The 19,543-nt window shown below is 29.5% G+C and overlaps 1 protein-coding gene across 2 annotated transcripts in view; it reads right to left on the bottom strand.

Moving 5' to 3' along the window:
- Positions 1 to 19,543, bottom strand: part of LOC142325029 (trace amine-associated receptor 8c) — a 587,837-nt gene that overhangs the window by 6,691 nt on the left and 561,603 nt on the right. For both annotated transcript variants that reach the window (XM_075366282.1, XM_075366283.1), the window contains exons 6-7: positions 6,936 to 7,064; positions 4,744 to 4,869 (exon numbers count right to left, since the gene is read on the bottom strand). In XM_075366282.1, coding sequence (XP_075222397.1) covers positions 4,744 to 4,869; positions 6,936 to 7,064 — 255 coding nt within the window. The remainder of the gene's footprint in view (positions 1 to 4,743; positions 4,870 to 6,935; positions 7,065 to 19,543) is intronic.

Genomic DNA, 19,543 nt, shown 5'->3' with positions numbered 1-19,543 from the left:
ACATTACACTCCTTTTTGGGTGTCATGTAAATAAAAGAAGGGGATTATTAGTTAATATTTAGCAATAAAATTGTGGCACAAAGCAGACCAATGCTGGTCTCCGTGGGGTGACTGGTAGTGTCTCAGCCTTTTATCCAGAGGTCTCGGATTCGAATCCCGGTCAGGCATGGCATTTTCACATGCTACAAAAATTATCATTCATCTCATCCTTGAAGTAATAACGGTGGTCCCGAAGGTTAAAAAAAAATTTTTTCTGATGCAGAAAAATAAGCAGATCAATGGTGGGTGCCGGGTGGTTGCACATGGCTCCTTCCATGACTCTCTCGACTAGAAGCAGATGGTTGTCAATTAATTTACAGATTATATAATTTAATTTCTAAGCGTAGATTATTTTTATTTATATTTGTATCTTAATTTACTTATTATTATTTAATAAAAGAAAGGGATTATTAGTTAATATTTAGCAGTAAAAAGAATATGCTTGTGTGATCGAACATACTGCCTGTCAAATAATCATAAGATCTTTTCTTAAATGTATATATATAATAAATAAAAAAAATATAATAATTATAAAATAAATGAATAAATTTTACTACTGTAATTCATTCATTCAATAATGTAGCAGATTTTAAAACACAACTATTCTTGATACAAATAAATTGATCCTGAAAATAATATTGATTAAGAATCGTATTTATTATTTTTTTGCCTTTTAGTTAAATTAAACATACATATATACATATTTATATAGCCTATCACACTCCCTGTAACATAAGGATTCCAATGTGGGGTCGATTTATAAAAAATTGGTTCGGCCATTGAGCTTCTATGGTGAAACAAATACACATACATACAGACACCTTAAAAACATTACACTCCACTTTGAGCAATCGTGTAAAAAATATTAACAACAATTCTTGTTTTAGACAATTTGGAATGAAAATATATATTTAGCTTAAAAAAACTTAAACCTTTTACTTGTTTTGAACGAATCTCCATTGTCCATAAGAAGAAGGCAATTCTAAAGATTGGATGAAAATAAAAATTTATTTAAAGAAAAGTAAATTAATATAAACCTTAGATTAATGAAGAAACAGATAGTCCCTTCCATGAAAAAAATCTTTAAGGCAAGGTACAACTATACATTTTAGTGATAAAAGATTTCTCAAAAGAGTTTTAATAATACAATTTTTTTCTACATATGATTTGAATACTTTGCTCTATTGCTTCATTTAATAAATCCAATATATATATATATATATATATTCGTATATATTAACTTGGCAAAATCAATTCTTTTTTTATTATTGTATCAGTCCATATTTATCTCTGTACTAATTATGTCCAAGGCAAAAGTACAACACACAACACAATTTTCCATCAACAGTATAGAATTCAATAATGCTTCTTACCTTATGCTTATTGTTTTATTATTTAATAGCGCTTTTGAGGGTTTCCCTTTTCATCAGTTAATAAAAAATATTTTCTTAAAGATTACACATCAAACTCAAAACATAAAATTGTTAACATAATATAAAACTATGTAGTCAAAAATAAAATATTCCATGTGGCCAGCCACACATAGGGTACTGTACCTAGCCATGTCTAGCTGGCCACATGGAATATTTTATTTTAAATATTTAAAATTAATTCATATTAACTGACAATATATATATATATATATATATATATATATATGCACATGGTGTATGTGTACATATGTATATGTAATATTTTTTGTTAAAAACATTAAATATATATATAAACATTATAACTATGTTTTATATAGATGGGCTCAACTGAACCTTTACTATGTTTGTTTACATTAATACAATATAAACCTATTTAAGAAAAAAACAGATTCTGTTCATATGGACATCTGGATTATCCAGTCTAGTTTGGTATCAAAACATTTTAAATACATATGTTATTAATCTTTTCTTTGAAATTGCTTTTTTTCATAATTTTGATGTTCAATGATTCTTTGATCTATTAATTCATTAATTTGATTTTTGATCTGATTTTATTGTTTTAATCTCAAGTTGGTACAGTGTTATAAAATATTTACAATAGAATGAATTTAATTTATTATTATTTTTAAATTAGAAAATTTAGATTTTTCGTATTTATTAAATATGAAAGTAAATTAAAGAATGTAAATTTGGACCTATTAGTTAGATGCAAGAGTTTATATATAACAGCATACATTTTTGTAGACACAATAGCATATTAAACTCACTCATTCTTAAATGAGTAAATAGTGGATTGTGCTGTAGGTCTTTTTTTCAAAAATTATTCTTATTGTAAGTAAATTTTGAATTTATTATTACTAATGTATTATCTCAAACATTTTTTCAAATAAGATTTTGCATTTTACAGTTCACATTATCCATTTGACAATTTTGGGTTTTCATTCATCAGGACCTGGTCCTGACTCATCCATATTTATATTACAGAATGTGGTATAAACATATGATTGGATTTAATTATGAATAACATTTGATTTCATGTACTCAGTTTACTTACAGAATAATGTATTGCCTATTTGTTTATGTTATGAAAATTGTTTCAGTTACTTACATTTTGGCAGAAAAAAATTAATAACAAATTTCATCAAATACAAAAAATGAGTTATTCTTTGTTGGTTTTTATTTACTGGTTATTATTAATAAATACTGAATACTTTTTGAATAATATTTGATGATAGTGTAACCCTTTTCAAATTATAAAATCAAACCCACTAATCTCAATCTCACCCACTACTCTCAGTCAAACCCACTAATATACATATATAAAACAACATGTCCTGCCTGACTCAGTCATAATTAACACCCAGCAAAAGCTACTGAAGATAAGTTGATGAAAATTTGTATACATGTTCTTCATATGTTTATGTGTGCATAAGAGCAGACTGAGAAAGAATTTATTGAAATTCCGAGTTTAAAGAGTTAATATGGAGTAACATTGAATTTTAATATATATATATTTTTAAATTTTTGGTAACAAATGAAGATATCAATTTGTTTTTTAGTGTGTGTAATTTTATGTGAATATCTAAAAGCCAATTTCTAGATTTTTCAAAATTCGAACTTGAAAGGGGTGAATAAAACTAAAAACATTTTGAACAATGATTGCAAATTTTCCCCATTTTCAACAATACTGAATGAGATATTCATTCGATTTGGGCTTGCAAATACCCTTCAGATAAATATCTAAAAATCAATTTTGGGTTATTTTGAATTTTGATTTTTAAGGAGTGCGACGGTTTACGGCATGGTGCCTTAACCAACATAGCCACTGCCACTGTTACTGTATGTGATTGGATGCACCTACCACTGGTTGGTTACTTGAATAAAAAATATAGAATTAGAAAAAAAGAGAAATGAAGTACGGTCCCTCACCCCTAGTGCTGTTTGTTGGGTAACGCTAAGATATGGCAAAATAAATTTTTACTGGTATTGGTATAAATATGGACATTACTGTTATACTATAAATTTTTACTACTTATAAATACTATTTAAAAGATGGAGATCAACTATTTTGAAACCTGCATTATCCAGATCACTCAAAGTTTCAGGTTCTGTACTGACCAAACTGTTACTCTCAAGAAATAACAGTACGTTGATAGTATTTATAAATTGAACAGGTTTTAATTTTTATTTATCATTATTATTCTTGCAAGCAAGAGCTTAATGAACACAGGGGCTGTAGAGGGCAGAGCCCTGACCGGGTGTCTTCCTATCTTTTTTTAACTCATGCACATTTTGTACTATTTATGTTCCTTTCATTTTAAGATACTTTATATTTTTGAATAATTACTTATTTTTTGTAATTTAAAAAATAAAATAAGCTTGGTGTTGAGAAATTCATTTTGTATTCATGTTCAAATTCTGTTTATGTATTCATAATCGGAGAAGTCATAATGGGATTTCTCTGGTTATAAGTGAAGTCATGATAGGAAATGCTAGTACAATAATAAATAAATAGTTATGATTGTTCAGTTTCATGCGCTCCTTATTAATGATAAACAAACTATGTAACTCTTTTTTTCTTACTAATGTAAGGCATATAAATATATTAATCTAGTTGAGTTCAACAGCTGTTTTATAATATATATTTTGTCTTTATATTACTATTGTTAATTAATTCAGTTCAATTAAAGATGTATTAATAGTTAATTCAATTCAGTTAAAGATGACTTTAAAGTTACATCAGTTCAATAAAAGATGTATTTAAAGTTAATTCAGTTCTGTTAAAGATGTAACTTAAATGTGAATCTAAATAAAATACTTCAATACAATACTTCCTAAAATATAAATAATGTACATGCACATCATAATTAACCTCAACAATGTGAAATAAGTTACTAATAATACAATATTAAAGTAAACGAAATGTAACTAAATCTGTTATAAATTACATATAATAAAAATATAATTGATCACACTAACAAGATATTTATTGAAAGACATTAATGATCCAGTGGCATAAATTCTGAATAATGGAAGTTGCATTTAGGCCCAGTTATTCAAACAATGATCATATAACTGTTTCTAACGGACATAAATATCTAGTCTGCTGCTACATAGTTTTGAAAACATAATTATCTATTCATTTCTTTTCAACATTTCCTATTCTACTAACCTAGGTGAACTGAAAAAGTTGTATCAGATCTGCTGAAAAATCTGCCTTATTAAAATGTCTATGAATAAATTATTATTATTATTAAACTAAACTACTTACTTTAGATACAAAAAGTTCTCTACTTATTCTTCTAAAATGATTGTTTAACAACCAATATAGAAACGGATTCCAAAAACTATTGCTTAAAGCTAACCAGGTAATCATGAAATCTAGTGCTGGAGGCATCTGTAAACAAAATACATAAATATTGAATCAATCAATTGTCTGATTTCTTATAAATATTCTTACATAGTATAAATTAATACTAATGCATTTAAAAACCCATTTGATAAAGTTTTCCTTTTTTTTATATAAATGTATGTGCAATAAATACAAGATTACAAAAGAATACAAGAATATAAGTCTTTCATTTACAAAAACATTTCACAGCAGAGTTAAGTTTACATATCAATATAATATGTAATAAATTTATACTCATATTCATTGCTGTTATATTTTGATAAATCAGAGAAATTTATCATAAAAAAATAGAAATAATTTTTGTAAAAAACTTAGATGTTTTTTTATTAGCTAGCATGGCTTGCTTATCTATCGGCTTAAATACATGTTTTTATGAACTGCACTTGCTCTTGGAATCTTTTACTAGCCTATAGCTCTTACTATGCTAACATTGGGGCTATTTGATTTTCTTCTTGTCGAGTTAATTGTCTCATGTACTTGATTTACTGAGCTTATTGACTTTAATACATCAAGAGGGGATTAATGTCAAGCTATTTTGATTTTCATTTCTATACTTACTCTAATATTAGATGTTTTATTTTTTTAATATTTTCAGTGAAGGCTAACAAGTGCAGTAATATTTTTCAGTACCTATGGTAGATAAGAATATTTTGTAGTGCTCAGTTACACTGAATGGTATGAATAGGGTGATGCAACATAATATATAATCCACCAATTTTGTTTTAATTGTATCTACTCATCCTATTGTTGGGTTAACTTGAAGGGTGGCTGAAAATTAATGCAGTACTATTATATATACTTATTCACCTTAATATGAAATATACCTTATAATTATTTGCTATAGGAACTATAATTCAGTACAATCATGAGTATTTATTATTATTAACAATTTTTCATACAGACAAACTTTATGATTAGAAATAAATATATATACAACATCTAAAATTTATAAATTAGTTGACTAATAAGATCCATACCCACTCATCAGACTTTAACATGACAGAATGAATTATTTTTTATGATAAAAATTAGTTTTATATAAGGAAAATTCTATAGAAGTTAAAATTTTTGATGTGTGTGAACTAACATGTTAAACTTGTTTTGGTCATTGAGATATAATTTTTATTTGGCATCCTTCGATTTTACAGTAATACTACTTCCTAAGATATCGTGTAATCATCAGTTTATAAAGGATGCAATTTGATGATTCCCAGAATTTAATAAATTTTTATTCCGACTACTGAAAGTAAAAAAAAAAAAAATAAATAAAATTACAAATGTTTATTGTAAGAATTACTTGTATACTACATGAGGTTTAAAAATGAAAAATGGTATAGATAAAAACTGTGATAGAAAATTAAGTAAAAAGGGAAGAAATTGCTGAATGGAAACATGAAAGTTGAGATCAGGAAAAATACTAGCTACGGAAGTTATATTAAAAATAAAGCTGTATAAATTTGAAACTTGGTTGCTCATTAAACAGGTATAGGGTGAGTTGTTGAATTGTAAATTTCAAGAAAAAAATTGAGGATTGACAAAATAAAATAACTAAGAAAACTATAATGAAAACAGAAACAAATTAAAGAAATAAGAAAGAGATAATAAAAGGATAATATTGAAAAAAAAAAATTAATGATAAAACTGGAAGAATTAAACTAAGTTTAGGTAGGATTAAATCTTTTTATTGAAGGGAGTTCTGAACAGCAATGCAGAAATATCTAGAAAGAGAAGAAGAAAAATTACTTTGGGTGGTAGATGATTTTTAAGGCCATATATGAAATGGTAAATAAGAAACCACAAGGTAGGACTGTGTTAAGGAAAAGGAAGAGGCAGGAAAAGGATCTGCAGAAATGCAGAAAACTTATGATGATTTTAATAATAATATTCTGATATGGAATAAGTACATTTTATGGTAACTTAAAATGAACTTGAAAAAGAACTTAAAAATCTGACTTTTTTATTGATTGTTTGTGTTAGTTCTCTACTTTCCTAAAAGCATTTATCAAATAGATTGGGACGATTTTCTTTGTAATTGCTAAATAATGCTTTACCTTTGACCCAGTGCAAGCTACTACAACTTCTTGAATTGTCCATGGAGTAACCATTACTATGAATCCAAGAGACATTGCAGCCATTGTTCTTGATGCACTTCTACTTAAACGCCTTTCATGAGCAACCAACTGAAATTAAAAAAGAAAAAAAACTAATTCCAAAGACACTTTATTAAAATAGATATAGAAAAATGATATAATTAGTAAATACAGAAATTGGTTTTATAATAAAATTATTTTTGATGATCAATTTGAAAACAAATAACTCTCCGAGACCTTTTAAAAATATTCTACTGTTTAAAACCTAATTTTAATTTTTTCTTAATTTAGTTATTTTTTAATTTACTTTTGCTTTATTATCTTATTTTTATTTTAAAATCTCGAATTAGAACATGGGCATAGTTAAACATGAATGTTTCACAATCAAAATAGTTAAACATTATTGATTTAATTATTTTTACATTACTATTTAAAAAATATTTTTTTTAAATCAAAAAATGTGATGTGCACAATACATGAATTCCTTGTACGCCTGTTAAATTACATTTTCATATTTATTTAAAATGAAAAATACATACAATTTTATTTCATTAAAAACTTTTGATAATTTTTCATATTTTTTTTGTTGTTATTATTGAATTATTATTCATCGTAAAGATCTTTTTACAATGAGAGGTTAATAATTTTTAATAAATCAATACATTTAAAAAAAAAAAAAAAAAAATTAAAAAAAGGAGATGAACTGATTTGAACTAAGATTCAAATGTTTCATTAATTAAAATTTTATTTGGCTATAACTCTGGAACCAATAAAACTAAGTACCACTTTATTGTTGAAAAGCTCTCAATGAGTGGTTATTACTGCAGTTAAGAAAAAGTCAAAAATCCAAATTTTTCTGATTTTTTGGACACTTTTGGTTCAGTCGATTGCAATCAAAAGGGGAAGTGCACAACTAGCTGTTACAACAGTCCTAAATTCAAAATTTCAACATCCTATGGCGAATCGTTTTTGAGTTATGCATATGTATGTACAGATGTCATGCTGAAACTAGTCAAAATGGATATTTCTGTTGAAATCTGGATACCAACATTTTTTACGATTGCAATATTTCCTTTACTTTGTACAAAGAAATAAATATAATGAAGAAACAGTAATAAGATTTGAGAATGAACAATTGAACAATATTTATGAATGCATTCAGGCATTTTTAATTGTAGGTTTCACTGATATAAATGTTTTTAAGATAAATTTCAGTTTTGATTGAGACTGCCTTGAACAACAGTTGTTTGTATATATTTTTTTTACTCTTTATTCTAAAAACAGTGTTAGAAATACTTGTTTTATAGTGTTTAGTAAGTATTGTATATTTTTCATTTAATATTTATTATTTTTTTATTTGTTTATTATTATGTTGATCTCTGTGGCAGAGTGGTAGAGTTTTGGTATTTCATCCAGAGGTCCTGGGTTTGAATCCCGGTCAGATATGGTATTTTTCACACACTAAAAATTCATTTATCACTCATATTGTTACTAATAGAGGGCATAAGCTTATTATTACTATGTAAATAAATAGACTATATATATATACTATTTCCACAATATCTACTGATAATAATTGTTTAAAAAATTGAAATGGCCATTTAATTAAAAATTTTCCACAAATAGCTTTTGAAAGTTTATTTTTTTTCAAATTTATTATGAAACCAATTAGTATAACTTTTTTTATGTGAAGTTTAGATGTTATTGTGAACTTAACCGACCTTATATGTAATAATGATATTAGACAATACATACATCTCTTAACATATTACAATGGACCTGAAAGCAACATGATACTATAAAAATTTTTATCTGTATAACTTTTTTATTTTTAATCTAATAATTTATGAGAAAAAAGATAAAAAAACCTCTGCATGATAAAAATACATGCACTGCTCTTTATATATATATATATGTGTATAAACACACACACACACACACATATACACACACACATATATATATATATATATATATATATGTATATATATATATATATTACTTGCTTATATTTTTTGATTCTCCACATATTTTGAATAAATATTGTTATTTTGTAGATTTTTTCAGTTTTTTTTGTGGTTCAATAAATTTAATGCCAATCATGAATTGTAAGTTTTTTGTAGGATCTCTTTACAATTCAATTTCTTTATTGTGCTTTTTTGTTCTTATATGATTATGCTTTTGTTTTACTTTTAATTATTGTATATTTTTGATTTTGTTACTAAAATATAACCTGATTTTATGAGAGAATCTTTGTCATGTTATTTCTGTTTTTGATATTTCAAGCAAATTATAACCTGACTTGGTTGTCTATGTTATAAAAAAGGAAAAAGTAGTGTATTATACCACCTTTCTCTCTTCAATTTCTTTTCTTTATTCATAATAATTATTATAGAACTATTATTATTATTATTGAGATTATTTAAACTGCACAACTTTTCTATCCCATTTTAAAATTCCTGGAAATCAAAAAATAAATAAATAAAAGTAAGTAAAAGTTAAAAGTACTTTTAAAAAATATAATATTTGTTTGAAAACTTTTTGTACTCTAAAGAAACTACTTGTAAATTTAATTGTATATAATAATTTTCTTTTGTGCCAACTGCTACAAATGTCGACAAATTACATCTATCTTTTAAAACTTACAATAGCAATGATACTAGACTAAATGGTTGGTGATTAGGCCAATATAGTAGAAGAATTAATACATTACATCTAATATATAGGCTATGCCTAATGTTTGTAACAATTTAAATGGGGCCAAATGGTCCCTAAACACTCCTCATCATTTACTAAATTTAAAAGCATTAAATTTTATGTCTTTTACTGTTAAAATTTCCCTTGTTTTATGAAACCAAGGGATCAATTATTTGTTAAATAATTGATTTGTATTATTTTCTATTAAATGTTTATTAGCGATAATTAGATTTAATGACTATTTTCTTGATATGTATATTGTCCTTAATTAATGCAAGATAGATATAATAACAAAAGAAAATAAGCTAAAAAGGTAAATATTCCGTAATTTTTAATACTGCAGCTCAAATTAATGCTACAATAATTTAGATCTTGAATCAGGTTTTAATATGAATCAAGAGTCAACTGTAGTAGGATTATAAATAAATTAATCATTTTTTTTTACTAAATGGTGTTTGAATTATAGTTTGGTTAAAAATACTTAGGTGATTAATGACCAAAGAGTCTTTTAATTTTCAGAAAATACAAGGTAATTACAAATAAATAAACGCTCTTTATGGTTTGAAAAATCTATTTTTCAAATATGGAAATTATTACTTAGATAATTTTACAGGAAATTCTTAAAATTTGAATCTGTAAGTGTTCATGTATGTACCAGAAATCATAAAACTGATATTGGTACTGCAATCCAATTCATCCTATACACATGAGTGCATATCCCATTCAATACTAGTAACAGTTAGTTGTGATATGTCATTTTAGGTCATCTACATTAACAGGAAAGAGAGGGATAAAAACTTTGCCCATTTTAAAATCCCACAGAACGTCTTCACAAGGTGTCAAGTCTGGTCTTGATGCACGACATATCAACACCATGTTTGTGCAAGTTGCATGGTCAATCCAATATCTTCGAAAGTGTTCATCGGGATAATTTCTTACCTCTCTGTGGCAGCGAGGTGGAACCTCCACATTGAATTAAAAAGGAAATCTCTGTGTCTTCCTCTAGTTTACATGCTAGCCGTTCTTGTAACAAGTAAAGATAAAATCTTTAGTTACCGAGTGTGAGAAAATAATGGTCTGCATACATTTTCGAAGGAAATATTATAAAACAGGTTCACTTTGGAGGGGAATATGTTGCACGGTTTCTATACAGGTTTCTGTGCCCTATTTTTGTACATTGAATCTGTTGATCTTTCCACTAATGTGCAACGTTCATTCATCACTAAAAATTAGGTGGAGAAAGAAACCATATGCTTCTTTAATATGTTCTGCACATCCAGCACAGAAATCTTTACATCATACTTTATTGTTGTCGTTAAAATTTTTTTTTCATCTTTTATGACTGTATAGGATCACTTTAGTCAGTCTCCAAGTCTCTTCAAAGGGAATGTTTGGGACTTGGAGTCCTCCCATTACTTTTTTGTACATTCTGATTTCCATGCCCTTTCTGGTGTTGAAAGTGTTCATGTTATGAGTTTTTTCTTGAGAGTGTGAAACAAGTGTATTTGTTGATTTTTTCATTTAATTTTACCTTGTCTGGGGTGCCTTCTGGTGTAAGGCCAATTTCCTTCAGATCCTCTCTCATTTCTCTGATCTATCTGCATCCTGTCTAGGTGTTTTTTGAGTCAAAATTGTACTGTACCAGTTGTTTCAGAAGTCTCAAATCTTGCATCCTCATAATGGGTCTAAAGTATCCTAGTCACCTCTTACGCATATCAGTGATGGGTTATAACTCTTTGTACATGACTTTGTTGGGCATGATTCACCGTTGTCTATCTTTCTGGTACTTTTTGTTGATGCAGGTTCTTCCAATTCTTCTGATTTTCTGGAGTCTGTTGGTCTTTGATTGTTCGATCAGGTGGAGGAGTGTTTCTGCTGAATATATGGCTTCCAGTTTTATAACTGTGTTGTGGTGTCTTATTTTTGCATTTATGGATTTTTTTTTACTGTAAGCGTACCAGGTTAATTTTTGTGCTTTAGTTAGTTTGTTTGTTCTTGTTTGGATTGAGGTTCTTTCGTTTAGGTTGTTTTTTATTAATCTCTGAGGTATTTAAATTGGGTTACTATTTTGACTTCTTTTAATTGTGTTGGTTTTTGGGGCATAATTTCTGTCTTTTCAAATGATATTTTGAGGCCAATTTTATTTGCAATGTTTCTAGTATCTGTGTTTTAGCTTCATTGATATCATTTGCTAGCAGTTCTAAGTCGTCAGTAAAACCAAGGCAGTTTATTTTGATATTTTGGCCTATTTTTATTTTTAGAAGGCACTTTTTGAGCCATTTTCTTATTACCATTAGTTAAATATTAGCTGTGAGAGTCCATTGCACTGGTGCAGTCCTGCTTTGATCTCAAACAGTTCGAAGAGTTTGTCTCTGAATTTTACTTTTGACTTAGTGTTTGTGAGGGTCAGTTTTATCATGTTCATTAATTTGGGATTTAGTCTGAGATATCTTAGAATTTTTAGTAGGAATTCTCTGTGGATACAACTGCAAGTTTTCTTGAAGTTTACAATCATTATCACCATGTCTCTGCTTCTTTTTTTGTTGTAACCATTATTAGCTTGAGACTCATTATCTGGTCTGGACAGCTCCTCCAAGGACTGAAACCTCTCTGGTATTCTCCTAGTCTTTCTTGAGTTGTAAACAGATTCTATTAAGGATGATTCTTGAAAGAATTTTGTATTTTGCGTCTAGAAGTGAGATTCCTCTGTAGTTTTTAGGGTCTGTTTTGTCTGCTTTTTCGTGTAGTGGGTAGATGAGGGCTGCTGTCCAGTGTTCTGGTTGATCTTCTTTGATCCAGATGTTGATGAAGGGTGATTTTTGCTGATCTTCCTGCATGTTTCCAGATCTCTATAAAGATCTGATCTTCTCCCACCGCTTTGTAATTTATCATCTCATACAGGGCTTGGTAAGTTGTGTTATTGAAGAGTGGCTGATGCTTTTTGGTGGTTTTGTTATTAGGAGGTACTGGTGTCGAAGTTTAGGAGTTCTGTCAGTTCTTTGCAATTTAGTAGTTTCTTGAAATATTCAGCTAAGATTTTTGCGTCGTCTTTGTTATGGGCCAGATTATGGTTTTCATCCTTCATTAGTGGGGTTGGGAGTTCCTATTTTTGGAGTTGTTTTTTGAAGGTTTTGTCTCTTGACTGCATTTTGTTGAATTCTTCTATTGATTTTAGTGTATATTCACGGTGTTGTCTGTACTTTTCTTAGGGTTTGGGCTGTTTCTTTTATTTGTTTTACTAGATCTTGAAAGAATTTTTTTGATATTTTGGATTGGTAATAGCCATGCTTTGATGTCTCTTCTCCACAGTTTTGTTGCACTTGCTGTACCACTATTGATGATGCTTTTTATGAGATTTTATTGGGGCTAATTCTTCTGCAATTTGTTTAAGATTGTTGAATAGGTCTTTGAGTTTATTGGTGACTGTTATATTTTTGGTTGATTTATAGTAATTTTCAGTTTTGATTAGTTGGGTAGGGTTTTCTTTTAGTTTTGGCGGCTTGGTTTTGTTGTTTCCTTTGGGGAGTGAATTTAATTTTAATTTTGGGTACATAGTGATCTGAGCCGGTTTCTCCTTGGAAGATTTTTATGTTGTAAATATCTTTGCGGTGGTGTTTGTAATTTAGGATATTTAAACTTTGTAGTCAACTGATATTTATAAGCCGTCATATTCAACCGTTTTTGAAAAATGTTTCACAGATTGGTTGCGGAATTTGTGTTCAAATTCTGCAGATCCAGTAGATTTTACCACATGAGCATCCTTTATAAAGTCATGTGCGAGGCTATTATGCTATAAACATGCTGTTTGGGCGGTTAGGCTAAAATATAAAAGCTGTCTAGAACTTATTTAGGGCTAAACGCCTAATATTGTTAATGGTAATGAGTGGTTATCGTACTATTTCACGGGAGGCAATCTTGGTGTTTGCAGGCGTGAAATTGATAGGCTTGATTGCATCTGAGAAGTAGCAGAGGTATGTTGTTAAGAAGCCCGGTGAGTTGACTCTGGATAAAGTTAGAAAAATTGAACAACATGGCAATGTCCTATGGTAGGCCAGATGGAATGAGACAGAGGGTGGGCGTCATACACATGATCGCTTTCCAAATATTGTTGGTTTGCGGTACGCTCTTGGGTACATCTTAATAAATATGAGATGCAATTTCTTTCCGGCCATAGTGATTTCAGGGACAGACTGTAGAAATTCAGTCTGCTAGATTCTGGGATGTGTTCTCAGTATAGACAAATAGATGACACCTACAATGTTCTTTACGAATGCTCAAAGTACTATTTAATGTGCACAGAGAGCATCTGTAGCCTTGATCTTATCGGGTCGGCATTGGATCTCCATGTAAACTGGAGGAGCCAGGTCAAATGGGCAATAGTAGAGAGTTTTATAATGTACTTAGCAGAAGAAAGGATCGTTGAGGGGATCAAAAGCCCTGCTTGGATTTATCTTGTATTATGTTTTTGTTGATGTTTTGTTTTATAAATTATGTTTTTGTCCTTTGTTTTGTTTCAATGTTACTGTGTTGTTATTGTTCCATGTAATATCTTTATGTTTCGTGTTGTGTGTTGAACTCATTTTTACCTTCTATGGGTAGGTAGTTCAATTCCTTTGTTTAGTTAAGTCCTTTCAGTCTTACTTAAGACTCGGTAAGATGTGTTTGTTTTGAGTTCATTATGTAGTAGAACACTGATGGGAATATTACTCGTGGCATTCGCATTGGTGGCATCTTGGCTGAGGCAAACTGGAATATGTCAAAAGCCAAGGTTTCAAAGATGAACTCTGGTAAAGCCCATAAGGGCTAGGAATGGAGGGGGTGGCAGAGGGTGTCTTCCCATGCGGGGGTCAGAGTGAATGATAGGTTTATGGCACAAACACGACTGACTTGTTCTGACATAGGAAGTCTTCTAAACTTTTCTTTTTGAACACATAATTTGCGTTTGCTAATTGCTTTTTCTAGTTATAGGTGGATTGCCTTGTTGTTTATCATACTTTGTTCAGCAAAATTGTTGCACCATAATGACGGAATTTGGTTTGATTAATTTGAGCTTAAAAAAGCTTTCTTCATAAGAGTAGATGTCATCTTGCCACAGAATATGTGACACAATAACAAATATTTCTCTGTAAAACTATATTAGTTGCTCTTTACATTGTAATCACTTTGTATAAAAGAATTTTTTCTCTTCAAACATTCAGTAATCGTTCTACTAATAAGTGTAGCGTAATAATAATAAACTTAAATCATTAAATTATTAATTTATTACATTATTTCATTACGTTTATTTAGTTTACTTTAATATTGCTAACGAAGGAAAATACCTGAATTGGAGCAGTTATCATTTTGTTTCCTTATTAAAAAGAAAAAAAAAGATGATATAAAACAAATTTAATTTATTTTTCCATTGTTCTTTTAAAACCTTATTGAAACAGAATAAAATATGTGCTTCGTATGATCTTTATTGATATTTGAATTTCCCAAACACTGTATCTTCAGTAAAATAATTTTATAAAATATGTAATTAACATACATTAAAATATAAACTTAAAAACTTTTACTGTCAATTTGAAACTTTTTCAGTGATAATGGATCAGCATATGAGTTTTTTTATGATAACAAACTATCAAAAAGAAATTAAAAAAAATAACAATTTAAAAATTTCACGTGTTGTTGAAAAGAAAAAGAAGACTAAAACTGAAATTCACTTAAAAACTTTCATTTAACCAACCTCAAATAATATGTAACAGCATAATCTACTGCTAAGAAAGATGGCAATATTATCCTGCGGTAAATAAAATTATTTTATCATTTCTTTTTGTGAGAGAGTAGTTGAAATCTGATAAATCCGAGCGTATGTTGGTACAAAAAAAAAAAAATCGTTTGATAAAGATAATTCTGTGGATAGTATTTCTTTCAGAGTTTTAACAATGCATCTTTTTTTTTCCTTGTTTAACCTCTGGGACCACCGTTAGGTATTGCTTCAGAGGATGAGATGAATGATTTGTAGCATGTGTGAAAATGCCATGCCTGAATGGGATTCGAACCTGGGACCTCCGGATGAAAGACCAAGTCGCTACCACTTGCGCCACAGATATGCCGGCAATAAGAAGCTTGGTACTAGGTATAAAATTCAAAAATCTAAAAAGGCGGTTTGTGGATGTAGTTGTTACTGTAATATATAAAAACCATTATAAAATAATTAGCAATGGTCATTTTATTTTTAGAACAAATATTTTATTACATAATATTCTGTGGAAAACCAACCTTTATTTTATTAAAACCGGCCCAGATTTTCAAAATATCTACTCGTTTGGTAAATATTTTAGATCAACAAGACAAATGAAAGGACTCATCAGATGATCTTATTTTCAATGTATATTGTATTACACACACACACACACACACAAACACACACACACACACAGAGAGAGAGAGAGAGAGAGAGAGAGAGAGAGAGAGAGAGAGAGAGAGAGAGAGAGAGAGAGAGATGCATATGCTAAAAATATAATATGACAATGGTTAAATTATTTTACTGTTTTACGTTACTAATGAAAAAAAAACTATCAGCATTTTTTGTGAGCTTTAAAAATTAATGAAATTACATACTTAGTTTTACACATTTGATACATATACAAGGAAAATAGTGGTCCTTGTTGAATTTTAATAATTTTTAAATTCATACTAGCCTCAATCTCAAAATGTTGTCATTGCACAACTTTATCTTACTGCTTTTTGATAAAAGGGGCATAAGTAATTTTATACTTGTGTCTCAATTCTTTTTTGTTAGTACTAATGAATCAAGAAAGGTGGGAATTAGAACGTGTAAAAACTGTGAACCGGACTCTAACACAATCCGATTGAACGGTCACTTGTCTGATTACGCTACTCATCAACAACAACAAAAAGGATTAAGATGTATACATTCTTACTAGATGGTCTAGAGATAATAATACTAGTTAACCTTTTTACTAACAACAATGGTGAGTAGTTTTTGAAAAATTGGTTTATCCAGATGGACGTAAAACATTTCATGTATTAATTTGAATAAACAGAATTTCTATGTTTTCAATTTATATCAAAATAGTAGCTTAGTTTTTAACAGTGACTACAGAAGATAATATATTATTCATTTTATGTTGAATGTTTAAACAATTTGTTTATACTTAGTTTTTATTCGTTTTAAGTAAATAAAATTTCTTTATTAGAATACATATTTCATGATTTACATTTAATTACATTTTCGATCAAAAAGGGGCAGTGTAATTGCAAACATTTCAAGTAAAAAAAAAAACTGATATTGTTAAATTTTCAATTACTTTTTCAAGTTAAGTCTATAGATGATTTAAAAAATCTGATGTGGACAGCGTATGACTTCCTTGTACTCCTATTAAATTACATATACACATTTTATTAAAATGAAAAGTACATAAAATTTTATTTCACTAATAACTTCTGATATTTCTTCAATCATTTTTTAAAAAAAATTATTATTGAATTATTATTTATCGTAAAATTTTATTTACAATCAGAGGTTAATAATTATTAATAAATCAATATATTTAAAAAAAAAGTTAAAAAAAGGATATGAAGTATGATTCGAACTGACGAGCCTTCCCCTTATAAGATCCAAATATTTAATTAATTAAAATTTGATTTGACTCTAACTCTGGAACCAGTGAAAATAAGTACCACTTATGATAGATATATCGTTGAAAACCTTAATGAGGTCTTATTACTGCAGTTAAGAATACACCCGAAATCCAAATTTTGGGCTTTTTGAACACTTTTGGTTCAGTCGATTGCAATCAAAACGGGAGATGCACAACTAGATGTTACAACAGACCTAAATCCAAAATTTCAACATCCTACGGCTAATAGTTTTTGAGTTATGCGAGATACATACGTACATACGAGGTGTGATCAAAAAATACGGTGAATAATTTTTTATTAAAAAAAGTAATAAGGTTACATAGAATTCGATTTAATCTCCTTCAAAGTACTGTCCTTGGTAAGCAATACACTTATCCCAAAGTTGACTCCATGACTGGAGGCATTTCTGGAAGGCGTCTTTCGGAAAGGCTTTCAGCTGCTCGGTCGTGGCCCTCTCAATATCAGCAATGGTGTCAAAACGTTTTCCTTTAAGCACAGTTTTAATTTTTGGGAAGAGCCAAAAGTCGCATGGTGCTAAATCCGGTGAGTATGGCGGATGTGGATAGACAGGAACACTTTTTTCGGCCAAAAACTCGCGAATGAGAAGCGAGGTGTGACACGGCGCATTGTCGTGGTGAAGAAGGAAGCCATTGGTGCATTTTTCTGGTCGCTTTCTTCGTACGTCGTTTCGCAAACGTTGCAGTACACTTAATAAAATTCAGAGTTTACAGTTGTTCCCCTTGGAACGAACTCTGATCGCACTATGCCCTCACTATCGAAAAAACGAGCATGACCTTGATGTTGGATTTTGACTGACGTGCCTTTTTAGGGCGAGGAGATGAACTGGTTTTCCATTGGGAACTCTGCATTTTGGTCTCAGGGTCATAGCCATAGACCCAACTTTCATCTCCAGTTACAATTTTGGCCATGAAGTCCGGATCTGCATGAAGACGACCCTTCAACTCCGTGCAAATTGACACACGATTTTCCTTCTGTTCATCACTCAAAAGTCTGGGAACAAATTTTGCACTCACTCGTCTCATTTGCAATTCATTAGTTAAAATGCTTTGAACGGATCCGTACGAGATGTTAAGGTCTTCCGATAGCTCTCGAATAGTCATTCGCCTGTTTGAACGAACCATTGTTTCCACTTTTTGCACATTTTCAACTGTTTTTGAGGTTACTGGACGTCTCGCACGCTGCTCGTCTTCAACAGACTCATTTCCGTTTTTAAATCGGTCATACCACTTGTACACAGTCTTAAAAGTTACCACATTATCGCCGTACACCGATTCTAACATTTCGTGAGCTTCTTTGGCACTCTCTTGCAACTTAAAACAAAACTTAATGTTAATGCGTTGTTCAAAATCCATGTTGCGCGACAGACACGATAAACACAACCTCACTCTAGCGGCTCTGGCAGCTGACTGGCAAGTTCGAACGTGTTACAACTTGTCCCTGCCTGTCTCAGTTGATCACGCTATTGGACAAATTACAGCATATGGATGTAGCGTCGGCAGTTTCCGCTATAAAATTACATTCACCGTATTTTTTGATCACACCTCGTATATACATACGTACGTACAGAAAACGTCACGCCGAAACTAGTCAAAATGGATGAGATGGTTTAAATGAATATTTCCGTTGAAATTTGAAAACCGAAATTTTTCGCCATCACAATACTTACTTTACTTCGTACGAGGAAAAAACCACGTAATTTTTTCATTACACCTAAAAACCTATGAAGGAGAATTCGAGATGACGGCACAGGTTTGAATAAATAAAGTATTTGAATTGTATTTGCTTTGAACCAACAAATAAAATGTGAATAAAGTCAATTTAGCATTTATTTACAGAAGTAACATTAATTGAAAGAGTTCATAGATAACGGCCACTAAAATTAATTCGCATTTGCCTACTGCAAATTCTATTTTCTATTTTTTTTTCATTTGCCTGAGTTGTACAAAATAATTCTAAATGAAAAAAAATAAAACATTCTAATAAAAAAAAAAAAAAAAAAAATAATAAAAAACTCTAAATTTAATAGTTGATACCTCGACTGCAGAGAACCGATCTAAATATATCAATACTTATATCTAAATTCAACATTTATCCTAAAACCTCTGGAATGATAAGAACAATTGATTATCTCTGACCGATTAGATTTATTTAACGACTAAAAGATTTACTACATTAGAATTGATGCTGTAAAATAACGTCGC

This window comes from Lycorma delicatula, chromosome 5, assembly GCF_047948215.1.
Source record: "Lycorma delicatula isolate Av1 chromosome 5, ASM4794821v1, whole genome shotgun sequence".
In the NCBI taxonomy this organism is placed as follows: domain Eukaryota; kingdom Metazoa; phylum Arthropoda; class Insecta; order Hemiptera; family Fulgoridae; genus Lycorma; species Lycorma delicatula.
This window is presented reverse-complemented; position numbering and strand designations above follow the sequence as displayed.